Source organism: Fusarium musae, chromosome 4, assembly GCF_019915245.1.
Source record: "Fusarium musae strain F31 chromosome 4, whole genome shotgun sequence".
Taxonomy (NCBI): Eukaryota; Fungi; Ascomycota; class Sordariomycetes; order Hypocreales; family Nectriaceae; genus Fusarium; species Fusarium musae.
Window position 1 is genome coordinate 1274996 of NC_058390.1, and position 18860 is coordinate 1293855.

Below are 18860 nucleotides of genomic sequence, written 5' to 3' on the forward strand. Positions count from 1 at the left end.
GCAGTATAAGGAACACAAATTGAGAAAAAACACAGCTAATGAACACTTGGGCTAAAAAAGTTATAAAAAACTGTATAAAATCATGTGAAAATTTAAGATTCTATAAACTCATCAAAATTTCCCAACTTGGTATCATTCTTTTAAATCTCTGTCCAAGGGCTGTCAATATCTTGCATCAAGTACCCCAAGGGACCATTTGGGGAAGTTAGCCCCTCTAATGGCTGCAACTCTAATGGTGGATTTGATTGGAGTCGGAGCTGTGATGAGTGTGCCATGACCTGATGTTGAGACATCCATGCGGGGGATGATTCCTTTCGAGGCTTATTCATCTTCGGTACATCTCGTCGGATTCGAAGATGGATGGCAGTCAGCCTGTCATAGCGCATACTGGTACAAGCTCATCAATTGACAGTCAACAGAGATGAACAACGGCGGCAGCCGTAGTAGTGAAAAGCCAAGAATGCATTGCTACATATGCTAACAACTATGATACAGGGTTCTTGGTGGCATCTGCAACAATTAATTAGAATCCTTTTCTGGAACATCACTCGCTCCCTCATGTACGGGCGCACTACCTTCCTGGCCCTTGAGGACCTGCACGCCAGGCTCGAAGGAATCTTCATCGTGGACTGGCGGTCCAGTAAAGTTCTTTCGAGCATAAGCAGCATACCAAACGATGGCAATAGCGGCAAAGCCAGCAAACACGGCAGAAGCGTAGTTCATGGTACCGGGTTCAACAGGGAGAGAAACGGGCATGCAGAAGATGACGATGGAGAAGACGATCCAGACGACGCAAATGCCATTGATGAGAGGGCCGAACTTGCCCAGAGGGTAGGGAGAGTGCTTAACGATCTTTCGGCCTCGCACCATGTTGACAGCGACAGGGACACCATAGGAGGAAGAGAGACAGATGGTAGCGACACCAGTGAAGGAGTTGAAAGCAGCAGAGGAGCCAAAGTAGATGCATCCAAGGATGCAGTCAACGACAGTAGAGAGGATGAGGGCATTGACAGGCATGTCGAGACGGTGGTTGACCTTACTCCAGATCTTGTATCCGGGAATGGCACCATCTCTGGCGAAAGCGTAGGTGCAGCGAGACGCAGCGGTAAGTGCACCAATGCCTGCAAACATGAGAATGCCAAGAATAAGGAAGAGGAGACCGAAGCCACCAGCCGCAGAACCGGTAACAACCTTGAACAGGGTACCGATAGGCTGGGAGTTGGCGACGGAGAGAAGCATCTTGACATCGGGGAGGACGAAGAGAATAGGGATGAGGTAAATAATTCCGGTGACACCGGCGGCAGCGACTGAGAGGACGATGGCCTTGGGGACCTCACGTTCGGGGTTCTGGACCTCTTCACACATGGCAGCGACCATGCCGTAGCCAGTCAGGACATAAGCACCTATTGATTGGGGAGGGATGGTTAGCGACCGTTAGGTTTAATTGAAAAGGCTTGGCATACGTACCTTGCAGCAGTCCCACGAAGAACGACCAGCCTGTGGGCCAGCCACTTGCCGAAGCATCATAGTGCGTAAAGACGAACTCAGCAGAGCGACGCGAGGGCGCCATGACTAGCAACGTGACGATAATGATGATGACACTCGCACCGGTCCAGTAAATGCAGACCTTGTTGATCAGGTCCAAGTACCGCGAACCGAAGGCGTTGACCAAAGCACAGACAAGCATCACAGCCCAGAAGCACAAGACCGTCTGCCATGTATTCGCGACAAAATCCTCATTGAAGATGGTGATGGCGCTAAGAATTAGCTGCGCACCAGAAAAATTGATCGACAGTGTAACGGTCCAGTTTCCCACGAGCGTGAGCCAGCCATCAACGAAGCTGACGATGGGAGCGTAGCGAGGCGTGCTGAGCATGGCGCTCCAGTAATACACGCCGCCGGCCGTCGGGAACACGGCGCAGATCTCGGCGAGAGATGCGGCGATGCACATGGAGATGAGGGACACGAGGACCCAGCCCCAGAGAACGGTGACAGCTTGGCCGTTGGTCAAGGTGATGTACATTGTCGTCGAGAGACCGAAGGGGACGGCCATGATGGCGAACGACAGGCCGAGGACGCTCAGCATGCTGAGGTTTCGAGGGAGTTCAGCCTTGTAGCCCAGACGGGCGAGGGCCTGATCGGCGTCGCCGCTTTTGGTAGCAGACTCCATGATGGACAGACAGCAATTACGGATAGGAGAGGTAATTAATACAGAGTAACAAGAAGAGTGTTGTAATTAGGGCGTGGTACTGTGTGTACCTTTGCTGTGTTGTCGCGTCAATTATGATCAGGGGAAAGTGGACATTATTATCTTTTTAAAAAAGCAGACGAGAAATGAGAAACAGGAAACGAACGGGCCGTGAGGGGCCTAGACTCGGCGTCCTCCACGATCTAGGTCCTACTTATCTCTGTCCTCAACGGGTTAGTCCATCTGGGGTACACGAGCATTAGTGGCTTGACATTTCGGTCATGATACCGCTGATCACACGTATCAACGCGGCTACATTCCGCCGTTTGCCCATGTGAGAAGAGCGCGATCGCGGCTATTCACCTCCTCCAAATACGAACATCGAAAGACTGCAACTTGAGCGATAACAAACCGACTCATCCTCACTTATATCTGATAACAAGGCAGCATCTCCACATGATAAGCATCGAGTCATTTACCCATTTCCCCAGATTGAGCTGATACGGATCCCAGAATCTCCTACGTAAAGACAAGCCCGAACAAGGAATCGTTTGATAGCGACCCCACCACGAGATAACCGCGCACCGAGCTGACACAGCGCGTCAACTGACTTTACTGGGCAGAACCTGTCAACCCAAGATCCTCCATTAATCTTCTCCGCATTCTACGTTTCGTCGGTAGTTCCCACGCTTGGCCTCTTACGGAGATATCCCTGTCTGGCTCGTGAACTATCGCGTGTCACGCCTCGTCGATGGGCTTGGCGGTTTAGTGATTCAGCCTTTGAGGGGTAACACCATCGTCACAAACTAGTTAGACGTTGCATCTGTTGATTGGACATCGTAAAACACTCTGTGCCATTGGCGTTGTACTGTTGACTGCTGGTCATAGCTCCCAGTCAGCTGTATAGGAGCTCAGCCGCGAGCCGCGCTCTCTATCAGGACTACATGATAGCTGGAATATACTCGAATCAGCCATCTGCCGATGCATCCGGCTTGTGATTAGAAGGCGATGTTTAATTTCCATACTTATCTCTCATAAGACTTCACATCCACAATACTGTCTGCTTCATTAGGATCACTTCATGGCTCCTTTAGACCGGGCGCGATCATGAGGGTGGCGAAGCGCTGCTCCGTGCAGCTCACAACACGCGGCTACGATTTGTGAGAAAGCTACACTTGACACTGCGGCAACAACTATACAATGATAGCAATACTGAGCCAGCTTGTCTACAGCATTGTCTGGAACCCTAATGGGGGAAGTGATCTGTGCGTGTGAACGGAGTCTTATTAACTACTTGAGCTTAATCTAGGGTCTTGATGCAGCACATATGGGCCAAGAGTGCGTGTTGAAGAGAACTAGTAAGTAATGATATCAGATATTATTTATTGACATGAAAGTACCTATCGTTTGACACTGATGTCTTTCTGTCGTCTAGCACAATAGTCAAGCCCTTGCTGTTACCATCACGTTCACTTGTAGTATAGGGAGCAGTAGAAGTTAAAACTAGTAAGATTAGCTAGTTTTCTGCAGTTTCGGCTCTTCGAATCAAACTGGTGTAATTGCTAGTTAATCTCTACATGGAGAAGTCCTTCTTATTCACCTCGAATATTGTGGACATGGCATGGTCGAGAAAATATGCAGCTAAATGCGCCATATTTAAAGACGCAGTACAACAAGGCCAAAAGACCTAACTATTCAAGAATGACCAAGGCTCAAACAGTATGACTTGGAGTCCGGTGGCCAATGTTGTTGGTTTAAATTCCTAGCCCACCAGTGAGAAATCTCTACCATCACTCCTGTTACAAGTCCACGCTGGGAAAAAATATGAATGCCGACTCATACAATTTAATTTCTCACAGTTGATTTGTAATGAATACCATGTGAAGCATATAGTTTGTTTGTAGCATCTGGTATCAATCTGGTATCAATCCATATATACCTTATCTAACCTAGGGTCCAAGATGGCTCTGATTATATGGATAAGGTGTAATTATTTACCTCTTAATCACTAGCATAATATTGACTTCTTATCATCTATACAAAGAAAACTTAATAGGTTAATATTTAGATGAAATAGAGATGACATGAATAGTAAATTGCTCCCTGCATTAGAAGCTTACGTCATAGCCTAACGTAAAGCATAAATCTTGCCTCTAGGTTAGATATTATTCCCCAACAAAGCATTTCCTCGCATCCCAATTATCGAGTCATACTATCTACAATCATCTCATCTTAGAAAATGCCTCCTCTTCCAACTGTAGCAATAGCCGGCGCGACTGGTAATCTCGGCGCCAAAGTTGCTGAGGGGTTTCTCCAACAGCCATTTCGCGATAGGTTCCATGACATCATAGTCCTGGCACGCTCCCGGTCACCCAAGGCCGAGAATCTCGTTAAACACGGCGCGTCATTGCGTCTGTATACCGAGGATACTTTAGAAGAGGCACTAGCTGGAGTTGATGTCTTGATAAACACGTACGTCTTCTTCAGATTGATCGTGACAAAACCTGACACAATTCGTTCTCAAATACAGTGTAGGACCCAGTGGCCACCACTTCAAAGAGAGCCTTCTTCGCAGCATTCCTGCTTCCGGCGTAAAGCTCTATTTTCCTTCCGAGTTTGGTGTTGACCACTATGTGCACGACTTTGCACACGAAGAATGGGACGCTAAGAAGGCGCATTTCCAGCTTGCATCAGAGCTCATCCCCGACAGAAGCATATGTCGCGTCTATGCTGGCCTATTCCTCGAGGACTCAATCGGTCCATGGTTTGGTTTCGATACCAAACGCGGTAAATACGAGGCCATAGGAGACCCTGCGCAAAAGACTTCGTACACAAGCATGTATGATGTTGGTAAGGCGCTCGCCATACTCGCAAGTCAACCAGTCGGTACCATACCGCCTGAGGTGCACCTCAGCGGCGCTAGCAAGTCTATGGCTGAGATAGCAGAGATCATGGAAGCGAACGGGGCTGGCCGCATCCAAGTGACGAGTGTGCCGCTTGAAAGCTATAAGGCCAGTGTCCTAGCGAAGCCATCCCCTACGCCTGAGCGGTACCTACGTTTCTTAATGGGCGAGGGCAAGATCCATCACTCTACTGATGGTATAGGTAACCAGAATGATCTTGTGCAGGTAAATGGAGGTTTATCGACATGGATGTCAATGTCTGAATTGGCAAAAGAGACGCATGGAAGGCCATGGGCCGAAGCGGATTGGGAGCTGGTTAACTAGTGACAATTTGGACAGCGAGAGTGAGATAATAACAGCCGCTTCTGGTTTAGGATAGCATATCACTATCATAAATGGAATAATTTAATTATATTATAGTCTGAAAATCGATAATGCCGAGGAAAATCATGAATGCCACTTCCGCTTGACGCACCCCAAGCCTGCACCCATGTGTCATTTGATCGCGTCTGAAATCAGAATCTGCAATTGGTAGCAAGATTTGACTGCAATTAGCAACAGTCTCAAAGATATAAACATTCTAGACTTTGTTGACTCCATGCCCATCGAGGTACTTTTGTGACGCGAAGGAATACTCTGCCGCAAGCTAGCATTCCACCGACAGAGCTCAATAAACTATTAATCTGCAATTACATGGATACATATTGAATAGTTGTAGGGCGGCCGCTGCATAGGTGATGAGGTTATATACCTAGATGCTATATAAAGAGCATTCAGCCGCATCGTGAAGGACCTCTTGACCCTGGAGCTGGCTAGCGGCTTTTGCGGGTTCATTTCAGCCAATCCTATCACATGAATATTTTGTATGATTGGCCCTTCACACGAGGCGGATAAGACGGCATGGCTCTCTATCCGTTTAGATAACAAGGCTGGAATCTACCGAGATCTTTTGTTTTTTTTCCTAGACGAAATGGGAGATATGAGGCACGACGGTATAGTTCTAATCTCAGTTTGGTAAGCATATCGCTGTGCCTCATGAATACTAATTCTCGGGGACGAAGGAAGGAGGCATATAAAAGGCTGAAGTTTGTCACTCATGGACGTTGAATTCTTGTCAATCACTTTCAGTCTCAGACTCTTCTTTACCAACACCTTCTACATTTCAACATATCTGTTTATCATGAAGTCTACAACCGCCATTCTTCTTCTGCAGTCGATCGTTGCTTGCACGGCATTCACAATGCCCGAAAAACTGCCCAATGGTGTATACAGTGTTCATGTCAACGATCAAGGTCTTGAAGTCTATGAAGGACTCACAGTTGACCACTCTACCACTGTGGTCCCAAAAGCACCTTCATCTAAGGTGGAAGCTCGCCAGTGGAAAGATGAAGGTGGATGGGACCGAAGCCAGCCGGAAATGTACTGTGGATGTGGGTATGTACAAACATCGACATCTTCTTCTCAGTCAAGTTCATGGTTAACCTATTTGTTCCATATTTTAGCCTTTCCATGAACCATGGAAATTGCGATACCGCAGTCGACATGCTTAAAGCACAGTTCACTAACTCTGACGGCGGCGTGGGCGAGGTTACTCAGGCTTGGTATTCCATTTGGGGCGATGTGGTAAGTAGCTTTCGATGCCCGCTATCCGATGCATTTGTACTCAAGTTGACGGGTGCTTGCGTTTTCTCAACTATTTACTTACACCGGAACAGGTTGCGTTTTGCTGTACTGACGGTCAGTATCCAATGACCGCCACCAATTACGCCGGTCTTCTTGAGCGGATCACCGACAGATGTGGCTGGTATGTGCCAGGAACGTTAGTACCGTCTTCCATCGGGTTTTACACGATTGGTTGTGGCTACATGAACTATTCACCTGGCCTCGACTTCTGTGGCGCTTCAGACACCGGCAGATTCATGGGCGATAACGGACGTTGCTAAGCCTGAGCATTCGAAAGTCACGAACTTGGCAAAAGGAGCACTTCCCTCTGGTAAACTGGTTATTCTGTCAATCATTAGGTCACTGCTTCTCTCTTCTATAGTAGAAATTTGATGCCATGTCCATAGTATATATATTGAATCGGCTAGACCGAAAGACCCTTAGTTATGTCTCTATGCTCTTTTTTATTGATATAACGAGAATCAGAGATACTCATGATAAAACCAAAACGTATCCTAAACTCGAAAAAGGTAGCCTAAGATTAGCAGAGATATCCTAAACTTTGCCAAGTTAACCCGAGTCTTCTTATGATTTAGGATCGAGATCAATTTCTATAAGCCACGGATATTGCGTGAGTCCCTTGCTTCCAATAAGTGCCGCATTGACAAATATGGTCTCTTCTGAAGCCAGTCGCTCTTCGTCGCTCTGGCAGTAACTGGCGACACAACATCTCTGAGACTCATATCGCTGTAGCCTTTCTTCCCGAGCTTTGCTGTCTTCCGGGGACTCCCACTGGGTTCCTTGTAAGCGTGGTAGACTCTCGACAATTCTCGACTTTGCATTATCGATGTCGCTGAAATGGGATGGATTTTCCGAGATCTCGGGTCGCCAAGAAACGATCTTTGCACCCCAACTGCCGTGGACATGTCCGAAACAGTGGATTCGGGGCTGTGCTTTTGCAATGGCAGAGAATAGCTGAGGGCAACCAATGCGTTGCCTTTCTGGTGTCATATCCATTATGCCATGCGGCGGGCCATGTGTCACCACAATGTCGATACCCTTTGGAATAGCAAATTCGTGGGCCCCATTGTACTGATAGCCCCAATTTGTGCTGCCGGCTGTTGCAGGAGTATATGGACTGGCATAAACCTTTATCAATGCGTCATTCTGGAGGTGAATCTCATGCGTTCCTTCGTCGAGGAATATGATACTATGGTCTGCTTCGGTGAAGAGCCTCTTGGCCTCGCCGTAGTCTCCGTACTCATCCTTGATGCTTTGCGTAAGGTCCCCTTGTGCTACTCTGCTTGCTTCTGCAATCTTATCCTTGAAGACCCCATCGTCAAGAGAGAAGTCATGATTTCCTGCAATGACAATCTTGGTAGGGGCATCGATTGCCTTGAGAAGTTGAATGGTTTCTCGGAAGCTTTTCAGTTTAGAATCTTCCGTGAGGTCACCGCAATGGATGACAAGGTCGACTGGGAGGAGTGGTTTCCTGTCCCCCTCGAAACGTAATCCATGAGTATCTGACAGAATGAGGATCCTTGTCTTGACAGAAGGGGACATCTTTCAAGTCTGCTTTTGTAGGGTAGTGAGGCTTTGGGAAAAACAAGATAATGAATGGCGAATACGGAAAATGTCATTGAGTGTAAGTTGGCGGTCAAGCTGATATATATATGTTCGGCGGAGGAAGTTTATTTTGTGTTTTGAGCTTACAATGGATGGCTGGATACCAAAACATACTTCAAAGAATGAGTTTCAGTCACGAGCCTAATTCCGAGACGTTGCAGATAGAACTCACTTTATGACGCAATAGAAAAGTAAAGTGGTTTGTTGCATCAATGAACATCCACAGCTAGAATGCACGGAGGCTAAAGGATGAAAGAATTTACAGGACTTTGACCCTAAGCGATGAAATTATTTACATAAATTCAGCCTAAAGTTCGGGGACTCTTTGATAAGTTTACTTTAACACCCTAAATTATGGTGTAATGTTTTTTTGCCCCCTAAGTGGAGGTGACCATGACCAAAGAAAGCATGTTAAAGAGAAAGCTCCATACTAAGTTCTGTGTGCGACGTAAGGTCTTTCAACTGCAAATCAAAGTGCCACGCAAATACTTCTACAAAGTCTATGCTGAAGATTGACTACTCCTGGTGGGTATATAAGAGCATGGAGTAGCCTTCTTCCCACTAGATGAATCCCTTTCCTTTTTATCACCGGAGACTCTTTTTCACCTAATTGCGACCACGGATTTCACAAAACCTGAACCGACAGCAGACAACATGAACCTTTTCAACTTTTTATACCAAGATTACCCTCCCCCAAACCCTCCAGAAGCCGAAGGTTCTTCATCCTCAAGGCCTCCATCAACTAGCGCCAACGCAGAGGTCGCTGAAGCACCTGCCACTCAACATCCCCCCCCTACCTACCAAGAGGTCACAGCACCCAAAGCATGGAAGGTGGAATTGTGGTTTGGATCTGACCCCGACTTATTGAGGCAGGAACCTCCGGTAGTGCAACTCGACATAGGTTGGGAAGCCTACCTCGAACTTTCCACAACAGATATTGTTGGCTTGATGAGAGAAGGACTTTACGTGTCTCGGGACAATGTCATTGTGCAGGAGAGTTGCTTGACAATACGTCCCGACCCGCAGGAGTACCAGGAGCACTGCTACGACCGACATTTTGCTCTGTCCGGTCCAGGCTGGGAAGGGACTTTGGTGGTCACGACACTTAGACTCCATATTGTATCAAACTTCCGTGTCGAGCATCTCTCAGCGGATAAAGTATTTCGCTGTGAGGCCCGGGATTCGTCCAAGGAGGGAAGTCGGGCATATCACTTCATTATAGATGGCGAGGAAGAAAACGCGAATTACATTTTGGACGACGCTCCTTTGGAAGGCCTATGGCCGTGGCCTCGTAAAGACCACCTCACTCAAGGAATGGAAGAGGAATGGGGACAAGAGGGAACCGAGGAAGGCGAGATGCTTGAACTGCTAGAATAGGTATTATGGTCGAACTTGCTCAAGTTCATCACAGACTTGCCGGCAGTTCTTTCCGACTCAGATAAACGAGCATCAATATAACTGAGTTCATCTCGCCAGTCTCCTTTTTCTTTTTCTTTTCTTTTTAAGGACGTCAAAATGCCAGACTCGTAAGTACATCCTATCTACTCGTGCTTCACAGACGCTCTACACCCCGATGACACTCTACATCCTGATCCTGATTCACTGACGCTGACTGAATCATAGCACATTTTTCAATTTCGAGGTGTCTGTGACCCTAGGGTCAATACCAGGACCTCCACTGCCACAGCTCCTTCGGCGCCGCCCCAGCCCGCCCAGCAACACTTCCCAACCCACTGAGCGCCCTCTCACCTCCACCTCCAACTCAGCTCCCCAGAAGACCGTCAGGCAGGCCGCTCCCGCGACTGCATCCCGGACAACGAAGACCGATCCGTAAGCCAAACCCGTTCTCTTCATGCATGCCCAGACTGACCAAAACGTTCGCAGAAGCCCATCGGCGTTGTCAGGGGATGCCGTCGTCACAATGCCCGACGGGGAAACTTCTGGGGTTGGTGGAGGTGAGGTGAGGCCGTGGGTTGGGAAGGTCAATATCACCGTGGGGGAGGCTGGGTGCACAGCGCCGAAGGGGCTGTGGTGGTTGGTCCTGGTGGCGATCCTGGGTTGTATACTTATCGCTACGATCCACGCCTGGAAATCAACATAATTATCACAGCACTATGACACTATGACGTTGTGACAATATGATATTCATGTGTGACTAAATAGTAAAGTCATAAGTTAATTTAGGTAAGTTTAGTATGAGTTAGTAGACGTTTAGGCTGTTGTTTTCCTTAGAGGCGTCGTCGGCAATTTTATTGCTTCTTGTTTTACAGGCTGTTACCTTTTTACCTGGATGCTAAATTTTCGAAGCAAAATAAACACAGCACTCAAAGAATGGAAAGGGAAAAGGAAGGAACAGACGAAGACAGTATGCTTGACAAGGTCTGAATGAACCTGTCGAGCGGCATGAAGTGGAAGGGACGCACTTGCTCGTGTGTCCTTGAGACGTGTCATAAGCTTCAACCATCAATCAATATAACAGCGTCATGACACACAATTCTTAACATTCTTTTGTGACTAAATCTCGTTTCCTACCTTACCTAAATAATAAAAAAAGACTAGGTAAGTTTAGAGTATCTTAGTAAAGCTTTAGAACAGTTTATTCTGGCACCTTAACTTAATGTGAGAGGTCGTTACTCAAAGTTCACTGATCCTCACCACCACCATCCACTGACTTTCATCGCTGTGATTCGAAAGCTCGCAGCTCGCACAGAACTGACCGCGGATTTTCAGTGACGAAATGTTGAAACAAGTATCTGTTGACCCCTCTGAAAAGTTTGATACAATCTTGTCACTTTTGATAGTAGTGAACAGCCTCTTTCTGGCTATCAAAGGTAGGCAGGATATTGGAAACATTTTCCCTGTCCTGTAGCAAGGCAATGAATACGTCGTTGGGCATACAGGCAATTAAAGAGCCCAATGCGAAATCCTACCTCATGCTTACAACCTGGATGACAACGTATCCGTGTCCGTTATAGCGGTATAGCCTGAATGCATATGCACATGCACCTGTTTCAAGTTACTACTCGGTGTGATTCGCCAGCCACCTATAATGAATGTAAGCCCTCTTGTCATGCAGGTAAGATGTTTTAAAAGGCGGCCTGCGCTCGCAGCCTGATAAGATTATCGCCCTCACTTCACCGCGAAAATCCGAACACTTGATGCCAAACACGCCAGGACAAGACTCCATCCTCACAAAATGCCTATAAAAGTGAGACATGATCATCGCAAGCGTACGCTACCGATCTCGACGATAAATTATGTCACGGGCTTTCGGCAGTATCCCATGAACTTTTGGCTATGCACACTTCTGTTGTTTCTCGTGGAGCTCGGTTGTGCGATCCTTGCTGCACCTTCGCCAATGCTTCTAGAGACAGCCGTCTGTCGGCACCATTTTGAGAACGAAGGACAACCTCTTAATGGAGAGCCAACAGATGAGTTTTGCAGGAGCAAGGAGGTACAAGTGCACTTCGCGTTCGTGATAACTGTGCTGTCAACACTGTCGACATTGGCTGGTATGCAAAATCTCGATCGCCCTCCAAGGCAAAAGCTGACGGCGCAAAGCGACGATGATGCAAGTCCCCATGGGAATGCTTGGGGATAAAGGCGGCATTCGGCTTGCTTTCATGCTGAATGCCACCAGTAATGTTCTATACTGGGGATGCGTAGCAATAGTAGGTATGGCGTCCCTTATCGCGCTTGAAGAAGGTCTACTCATCGTGATAGGATCGCAGCATAACTTTCCACTCTGGGGCTTCTATCTCTCGCCAGCGTTTATGCTCTTAGGAGGAGGACCATGGGTGACTGGTACACTTGTTTTCAGTGCCGTTAGCGACAGTGTCAAGCCAGAACAAAGGTATACCGCAATTCCAACCATTCCCAGCCCCAGAACTGACATGACCGTCGTAGAACAGCGGCGTTCTCGATTATGGAAGCGACATCAGGGATCGCAGACCTTCTAGGGCCAATTATTGGCACAATGACGATGACCATTCACCTCGGGATTCCGTTTGCTCTCGCACTCGTGGTCTTCTCTTTGATGTTTCTTCCAGCGAGCCATCTCCGTGAGACTACAGTGAGCGGCATGGAGGGCGTTGGGTCGTCGCCAGTTGAGACCGAGTCACTTCTCAGTGTCGAAAGCGATTCGGATCGCGAAGACACTGACTTGGAGCACACCTCCAGAGACCTGCTCCCTCCACGAGCTGTCATATTCAGTATATGTTTTATCTGCTTCTTTTTCTTCCAGGTAGCAAGGGACTCCACGAACTATCTAATCCCTTGGGTATCTCTACGCTTTGGAGAGACCATGGCCCGGGTAGGCTCGCTCACTCAACTGATGATGTTATAATTGACCATGTCACAGGCCGGGCTTCTGTTCTCGCTACGCGCAATCATGTCGTCTCTTCTATACTTTGTTATCCTGCCGCTTGCAACTTATTTGATAGACCAGCATTGGCCAAGTGCTAACAGAGATCTTACACTCTCTGCATCTGGTGCTCTGTGTTGTACATTGGGCACCCTCGTTGTCGCAGACGCACCAAACCTTGCGACAGTTGCTTTTGGATTTGCGCTATCGGTTCTGGGATCAAGCATGACCGTCACATTGCGATCATTCCTTGCTTCCAATGTGCAGAATGCCTTTTCGGGGCGGTTGTTCGCGGTAGTCTCTATGACGGGAACGATTGGTAGCCTCATTGGCATGCCCATCATGGGAGCTGCCTATTCTTTGGGCATCAACTACGATATTGGGCTTCCTTTCTTGGTTTCAGCAGTAAGTTACATCGATTCAGCATGCAATCCAGTCGTGGCGAGCTAACATGGCCTGAGCTGTCGTATCTTCTCGTACTTGGACTCCTTGTATGGCTTGCATCGAAAATCTGATACAGTGAGGGAGACAGCGGGCGCTCACGCGAAAGGGTTACAAGCGTCAAGAAAGTTCTTTATGAACATCAAACAAATATTGACTGAATTAAAGATCTTCTCGAAATCGCATGGATATGTTCTGACTACCTGAACTAGCTACACTCAACATCTCATAGTACGGTTATACATGCTTTGGACAGACCCAACAAGCCCGGGCAAGTTTGATCGTGGAATCATTCAGGCCACTCTTGCAATCAAAGGACCAGACAGACGGGCTATGGCTTGGGGTGAGGTCAACGCTGAGGTCCTCAGGCCTAGAGGCAGGTACAGTGAAGTTGACACGGCCTCGATTCTTCTCGATGCGGCCCAAGATTTCATCTTCACCAATGACGCAGATGCCCAACACATCCAAGAGATTTGTATCGGCCAAAAAGGCACGAAGCCGTTCCACAAACCCAGCAGGCAAGGGAACGTCCTTGTACTCTTCTTGACCAGGATGGTTGAAGCCAAACTCATAAGGCTCCAGCATATCATCCCAAAAGCGCCAGGATCGTGGAACTAGATAGCCTCCAGCCATCCTACCATCAGGGGGAACAGGCCAAGGGGTTGAAACGTGTCCGAATTCCACAACACGTTCACCTTCTTCAATGGAGAAGTGTTTGTGAAGAAGGGCGAGGCCAACCATGTCAGTGACCTCAAATTGCTGAAAGATATCTCTGTATTGATCATGAGAAGGAATATCTGGCAAACACCAATTGGAGGATCTCACCTCAGTTCTGCCAGGTCAGATCTGTCTCCAAGCTTGGCCAAACGTTCGCTCAGAAGTTTGTTGGACTGGCCGAGTGTCGACAAGCTATTGAATACGTCAATGTGCCACATGTTGGTAAGCTGTTGTGCAAATGGAAAACGTGGGAACTATTGGAAACCCGGTTTAGCTAATGTTGAAATTTTCCGATAGCGCTAGAACGAGGGCCTCGATATATCATATTTTATGGCCTCATCCTATAAGGCTCACAGCCTGAACTTCATTGCATTCATTGCATCCCAAGTACATCAGCACTTGACCATCCAACTCTGTTGATAGCCCCTCCACAGTTCAATAATTTGCCGGTTATATGCTGTAATTCGACCACTCATATCCATCAGTTATATCCGATGCCTTACTTGAGGCCTACCCTCCTCATGGCTTGTATGACATCAAGCTCCATGCGGAGCCTCAATTTCGAGTATGTATTGTATCTTGTAACTATGAAACTGGTCGAAGATGGATGTGACCTGGCCGCTTTACCTCGGATCATGAGGCTCTAAGATCGTTTATGCATGGTACATGTATCTTATTCTCGGGCAGCGCAGAAGCTTCCGATATTGAATCAAAGAACCAGGATAAAATGGCCCAAAGGCCTGCAAAGATCCACCAAAATTGTCTAAGTATTTTCGTCACTTAAAAAGAGGCACTCGGGCCAGCGGAAACATGTACAAAAGACTGATGGAGTGATGGGCATTCCATTTATCCTGATTCCAGGCTGATCCATGCAGCGGTCCCCTGCACACCGACTTCAAAAATGTGCCCGCGTCAGCGTTTGCTGAGTGGCTTGCACAGCCTCGTTTCGGAGCGGCAAACATATGCAGGCCGGCATCATTATTGTTTGGGGTTTAGATGTTTGTCATTTTCTGCATGATATAGTCCCTTTGCTAGGACATTTCAGCATTGAGCTTAAACCTTAAATAAAACAGATATAAGACAGAAGTTTCCAATTTTCCAGGTCTTCTCTGGTCCTCGAAACCGGTCTGACACTCGAGAAAGGTGATATGACTTCATACTTGGTTGTGTAACACACCAAGACATCAAATTGCTTATTCTGGCTCCTTGCAGCTACCCAACGCATCGATGTGCAAAAGTCATATCACATGCAATAAGCCGTCTTGAGACATACATGTCGTTAATCTCAACTAAACGGAGGATGAGCTCCGTTTGGATCATGTTCTACAAGTGAGCAGCCTCCGTAGGTAGTCCGGCCTGACACTGTCACGCCCTCCATTTTCTCTTGGATAACAATGGATTAAGGAGCATCACATGGTAAAAAGAAATGTTACAGGAAATCACTGAGGAGCTTGCGACTGTAGTGAGTGCTACCAACCTTCGGACATGTGTAAAGCGTTCACAGGCAGTTTCACCGACTTGGTCTAACCATCACACAACTTTCTCATTCACACTCGCTGTCAATTAGTCATGTCACATCATTATTCACCTAACTCAAGTATAATCTCCGGTCCCGGCGGGGAAACTCGATCTGCGAGTGACGTATGCGATGGTACTGGACCTTTCAGCTACACGAATGGCGATTCCCGCCGAGACCATGTTCGCTTCGCCGCTGAATTAGGCAGCGCCGTTGAAGAAGCTGTTGCATCGATTATCTCCAGACACGGAGGTGCTGGTGTTAACAAGAACCTTGCCTGGGAAGCCATTCAGAGTCTCGCAAGGTCCAAGCTTGATGGACTCACAGGCAACTTGATAGCACAAGGGACCCAAGGCTTTTACACTTCTAATGTAGGCATCACTTACATCTAGGTTAATATAGAACTAATAATTTGCCAGGACTTTGTATCTGCCGTTGGAGCTTCGCTTTTCTCTCCTGAAAATGCCGGCTCTACGAACCACGGTGTTCCATTGATGACAGACTTGGATGCGTTCTTCCTCGATGAACAGCCTTTTGGGCTCGAAGATTTTCAGACTCTGGAAGTTCCAGACTTCGGGCATGCCATTTATGACGATGGACCCTTTTCACAGATGCCCATTTCGACTCCCTCATCCGGAACTGTTACTCTCCCGGCTAATAGTCCATCCTTACAAGAGCCGTGGCCTGATGGAATTTCCGTTGAATCTTCAGCGACGGGAAGTTCACACACTATCACTGCTAGTCCTGCTTCTAGACACCATGGTGTAGCGCCCAAGCACGCGGGACAAAGACTCACGATACCTCCAGCACGGCACCACGATTCTTGGCCCCAGCGAAGCTTCAGACCTTCGTCAAAGCGTTCCATGGGCCAAGCTGATCGCTTGACACAAGGTAACAGGGCAAAACCATCTGACAGGCAACCAAGGCGCGGAAGACCGAGTGAAAGGCCTAGCTGCATGCGCTGCAAGATTCAGAAAAGAAGAGTGAGTTGCAAATCTTCGTACTCAACGAGAGAGCTCACAAGTGTCAAAGTGCTCTGGGAACGCCAAAATTTGCGATTCTTGTCTGTCGTCTATGTATCAAGAGCTCTGTGTACCCGCAGATTTCAAAGGGTCACGAACTCTACTTCATAGTCAGTCATCAAGTTTATCCGAAGGTTCGGTGCTAAGATACTGTAGGCTTATACCAAACACGGATCCAATCTTTACTCGACAATGTCGCTGGATGGTTCCCGATAGAACCCTCTAATACAGTAACTATCGAAATCACAAATGGATTTATATCAACGTTGCAAGTGACATTGAAGCCGTACATCCCTGCCAACCAGGATGCTCTCACTCATGTCCTGTTTCGCGGGACTGAAGCTGGCATGATAACTCCGCGGGCTGAAAGCACAGCGTTTTCTCTGGAAGACGGTACTCTCAACCCGGAGAAGATTGACGCCTATTGTGATAGTCTTGCATTCGATCTAGCATTGAATGAAGGGAGACGAAAAACAGACAGGAATAGGCTGGCAAGTCATATTTTTATGTTTGCTACAACGCAAGGTGCAGAACTTCAAGAATCGCCGAGTATAGAGGGGGTATGTAGATCGTGATTTTGCTTTCAGAGACTTCTCCAGCGGATAGCGTATACTGACTCGAAACACAGATCGGCTTAGTACGGCTTGCGCTGCGGTTCTGGGCCATGCAGGCTGTGTTTTTCAAGTATCCCTGGACGATTACGAAAGGTGCTTCGGACATAGGCATGTGGCCGCTTGATATACCTGGATGTTGGTTCGGAAAGACACTACTCCCACGACTTGTCAACCAACAACTTGACAAGGCCTTCGAGATCCGCATGGATGAACTTGAGCGAGAGATTCTTGAACAACTCCAAGACATGATCCTCCGCCGTGACCGAAGCACGTACTGGTGTTCCATCTTTTTAACAACTTTTATACTGTTACACAGTCTCGAGAAAGACTCATGGAACATGCACGCCTGGGAGTATGAGAAGAACCGCGAAGGGGGAACCCGTTGGCCTTTGAGAAGGGACCCTTGTGACTACTACGGCCAGAACAGACATATCGCAGATATACTGACGACATATTTCCGCATTGTGACGAATGGGCATGCGCCATTTGCCATAGACTGGACAAAGGCTTCAAATCAAGGGCTCCTGGGTGAGAGTCCCCATACTCGGTCACTGATTGAGGGCATACAGAAGGATCTGCAGAGTCCCCAGTCCAGTGAGTAATTTTCCCTCAAGCCTTGCAATGACATATGCTAATCGAAGAACAGACTACAGGGGGGAGCTGGACGTCCCAAATGAGTTCCGAAGAGATGATGTTGAGAGCTTGAACTATCACTACACCAAGAGATTAATTTTGGGTTAGACTAAAAGCCCATTCTTATATTTACCATCAGCTATAGAACTATATATTCATATTGAAAGCCAGTAACTCAAACACTGCTGTGACGTCTTACTCTTCCCTTTATCCATTACCCTCGCCATTCTGGTGGTGGGCTAAGATACCCACGTTCATCTAGCCGTCATTACAAAGCGCCACTGTAAACGTGCATGAACCCTGTAAAGCTGCGATGCTATCGGGTGGATGGATCTACGGGTATCCGATCTTAGCTCAGGGGCAAGGCAGAATAGCTGTTTGGCACTTACGTATTATACTGTATATTCACTCCTTCATCTGGGTATCTTTTCGCCATAAATTCAAGCCCAGCGTGATTGCTTTGCCAACAATCCCATCTTGTTTTCCTGGTATGAGGTGGCCTCAGCACCTCAGCTGGCAGTTGGTGGCTGGTGAGACAAAGTCTGTCACAGCTTCACATTTGGCATGCTCTCATTTGTGCTTCGGCGTCGCGTGTAGGGAAAAGGGTCGTCCACGCTCCGAAGCCACATCGAGATTGCAGTGTCATGCTCCGAGAGCAACTTCAAGCTGTGTAACGCGACGTGTGTGATCTTTTCCTTGGAGGTCTTCGAATCAGGCTGTAGTAATGGTCAGCACGACTGGCTACACAAACGGGTGCGCGCTGCTGACCTGTTTACTGACATATTCCGTTGTCTCACCCATTTTGTGATAGATCAGGTAGCAGTGCGATATTCTGGCTGGCTGGCTGGGTATGTGCAGTTCCGTTGGTATTCAAAAATGATCCAAATTATTGCTTCTTTACAGTAGGAAGGAAGCCAGCTACGCACATCTCTTATATCATTATTCATCTTCATACTCATCGCCCTGCCAGAGTGATATCTTGTTAGCGTCGGAAAGTATGAAAGTCTGTATATTCTAATGCTTTCCGATTGAATTTCCGACTTTTTTGAAGCTGCGTAATGGAGGCCATCAAGAACTGAATTGCGGAAATTCAATCAAGTCTACGGATACCAGAGCCTGATTGATCCTTGGTGCCTCTGATTCGCCTGTTTTCATCACCCTGCATACCTGAATGT

At 47.6% G+C, this 18860-nt stretch overlaps 6 protein-coding genes across 6 annotated transcripts; 3 read left to right on the forward strand and 3 right to left on the reverse strand.

Annotated features, from left to right (window-relative positions):
- Positions 1-519: 519 nt before the first annotated feature.
- On the reverse strand, positions 520-2170 carry J7337_005347 (uncharacterized protein; the record flags this gene model as incomplete). Its single annotated transcript, XM_044823027.1, has 2 exons — positions 520-1403; positions 1468-2170. The coding sequence occupies 2 exons, from the start codon at positions 2168-2170 to the stop codon at positions 520-522; spliced, it is 1587 nt and encodes a 528-aa protein (XP_044681518.1).
- Positions 2171-4427: 2257 nt separating this feature from the next.
- On the forward strand, positions 4428-5415 carry J7337_005348 (uncharacterized protein; the record flags this gene model as incomplete). Its single annotated transcript, XM_044823028.1, has 2 exons — positions 4428-4660; positions 4719-5415. The coding sequence occupies 2 exons, from the start codon at positions 4428-4430 to the stop codon at positions 5413-5415; spliced, it is 930 nt and encodes a 309-aa protein (XP_044681519.1).
- A 1923-nt stretch (positions 5416-7338) lies between these two features.
- Positions 7339-8316, reverse strand: J7337_005349 (uncharacterized protein; the record flags this gene model as incomplete). Its single annotated transcript, XM_044823029.1, has 1 exon — positions 7339-8316. The coding sequence occupies one exon, from the start codon at positions 8314-8316 to the stop codon at positions 7339-7341; it is 978 nt and encodes a 325-aa protein (XP_044681520.1).
- A 717-nt stretch (positions 8317-9033) lies between these two features.
- On the forward strand, positions 9034-9756 carry J7337_005350 (uncharacterized protein; the record flags this gene model as incomplete). The annotated part of the gene is made up of 1 exon (XM_044823030.1): positions 9034-9756. One exon carries the CDS (start codon positions 9034-9036, stop codon positions 9754-9756), a length of 723 nt encoding a protein of 240 aa, XP_044681521.1.
- A 3664-nt stretch (positions 9757-13420) lies between these two features.
- On the reverse strand, positions 13421-14118 carry J7337_005351 (uncharacterized protein; the record flags this gene model as incomplete). The annotated part of the gene is made up of 2 exons (XM_044823031.1): positions 13421-13955; positions 14009-14118. 2 exons carry the CDS (start codon positions 14116-14118, stop codon positions 13421-13423), a joined length of 645 nt encoding a protein of 214 aa, XP_044681522.1.
- Positions 14119-15469: 1351 nt separating this feature from the next.
- J7337_005352 (uncharacterized protein) lies at positions 15470-17654 on the forward strand (the record flags this gene model as incomplete). Its single annotated transcript, XM_044823032.1, has 5 exons — positions 15470-15787; positions 15836-16307; positions 16970-16998; positions 17067-17323; positions 17369-17654. 5 exons carry the CDS (start codon positions 15470-15472, stop codon positions 17652-17654), a joined length of 1362 nt encoding a protein of 453 aa, XP_044681523.1.
- Positions 17655-18860: the final 1206 nt, after the last annotated feature.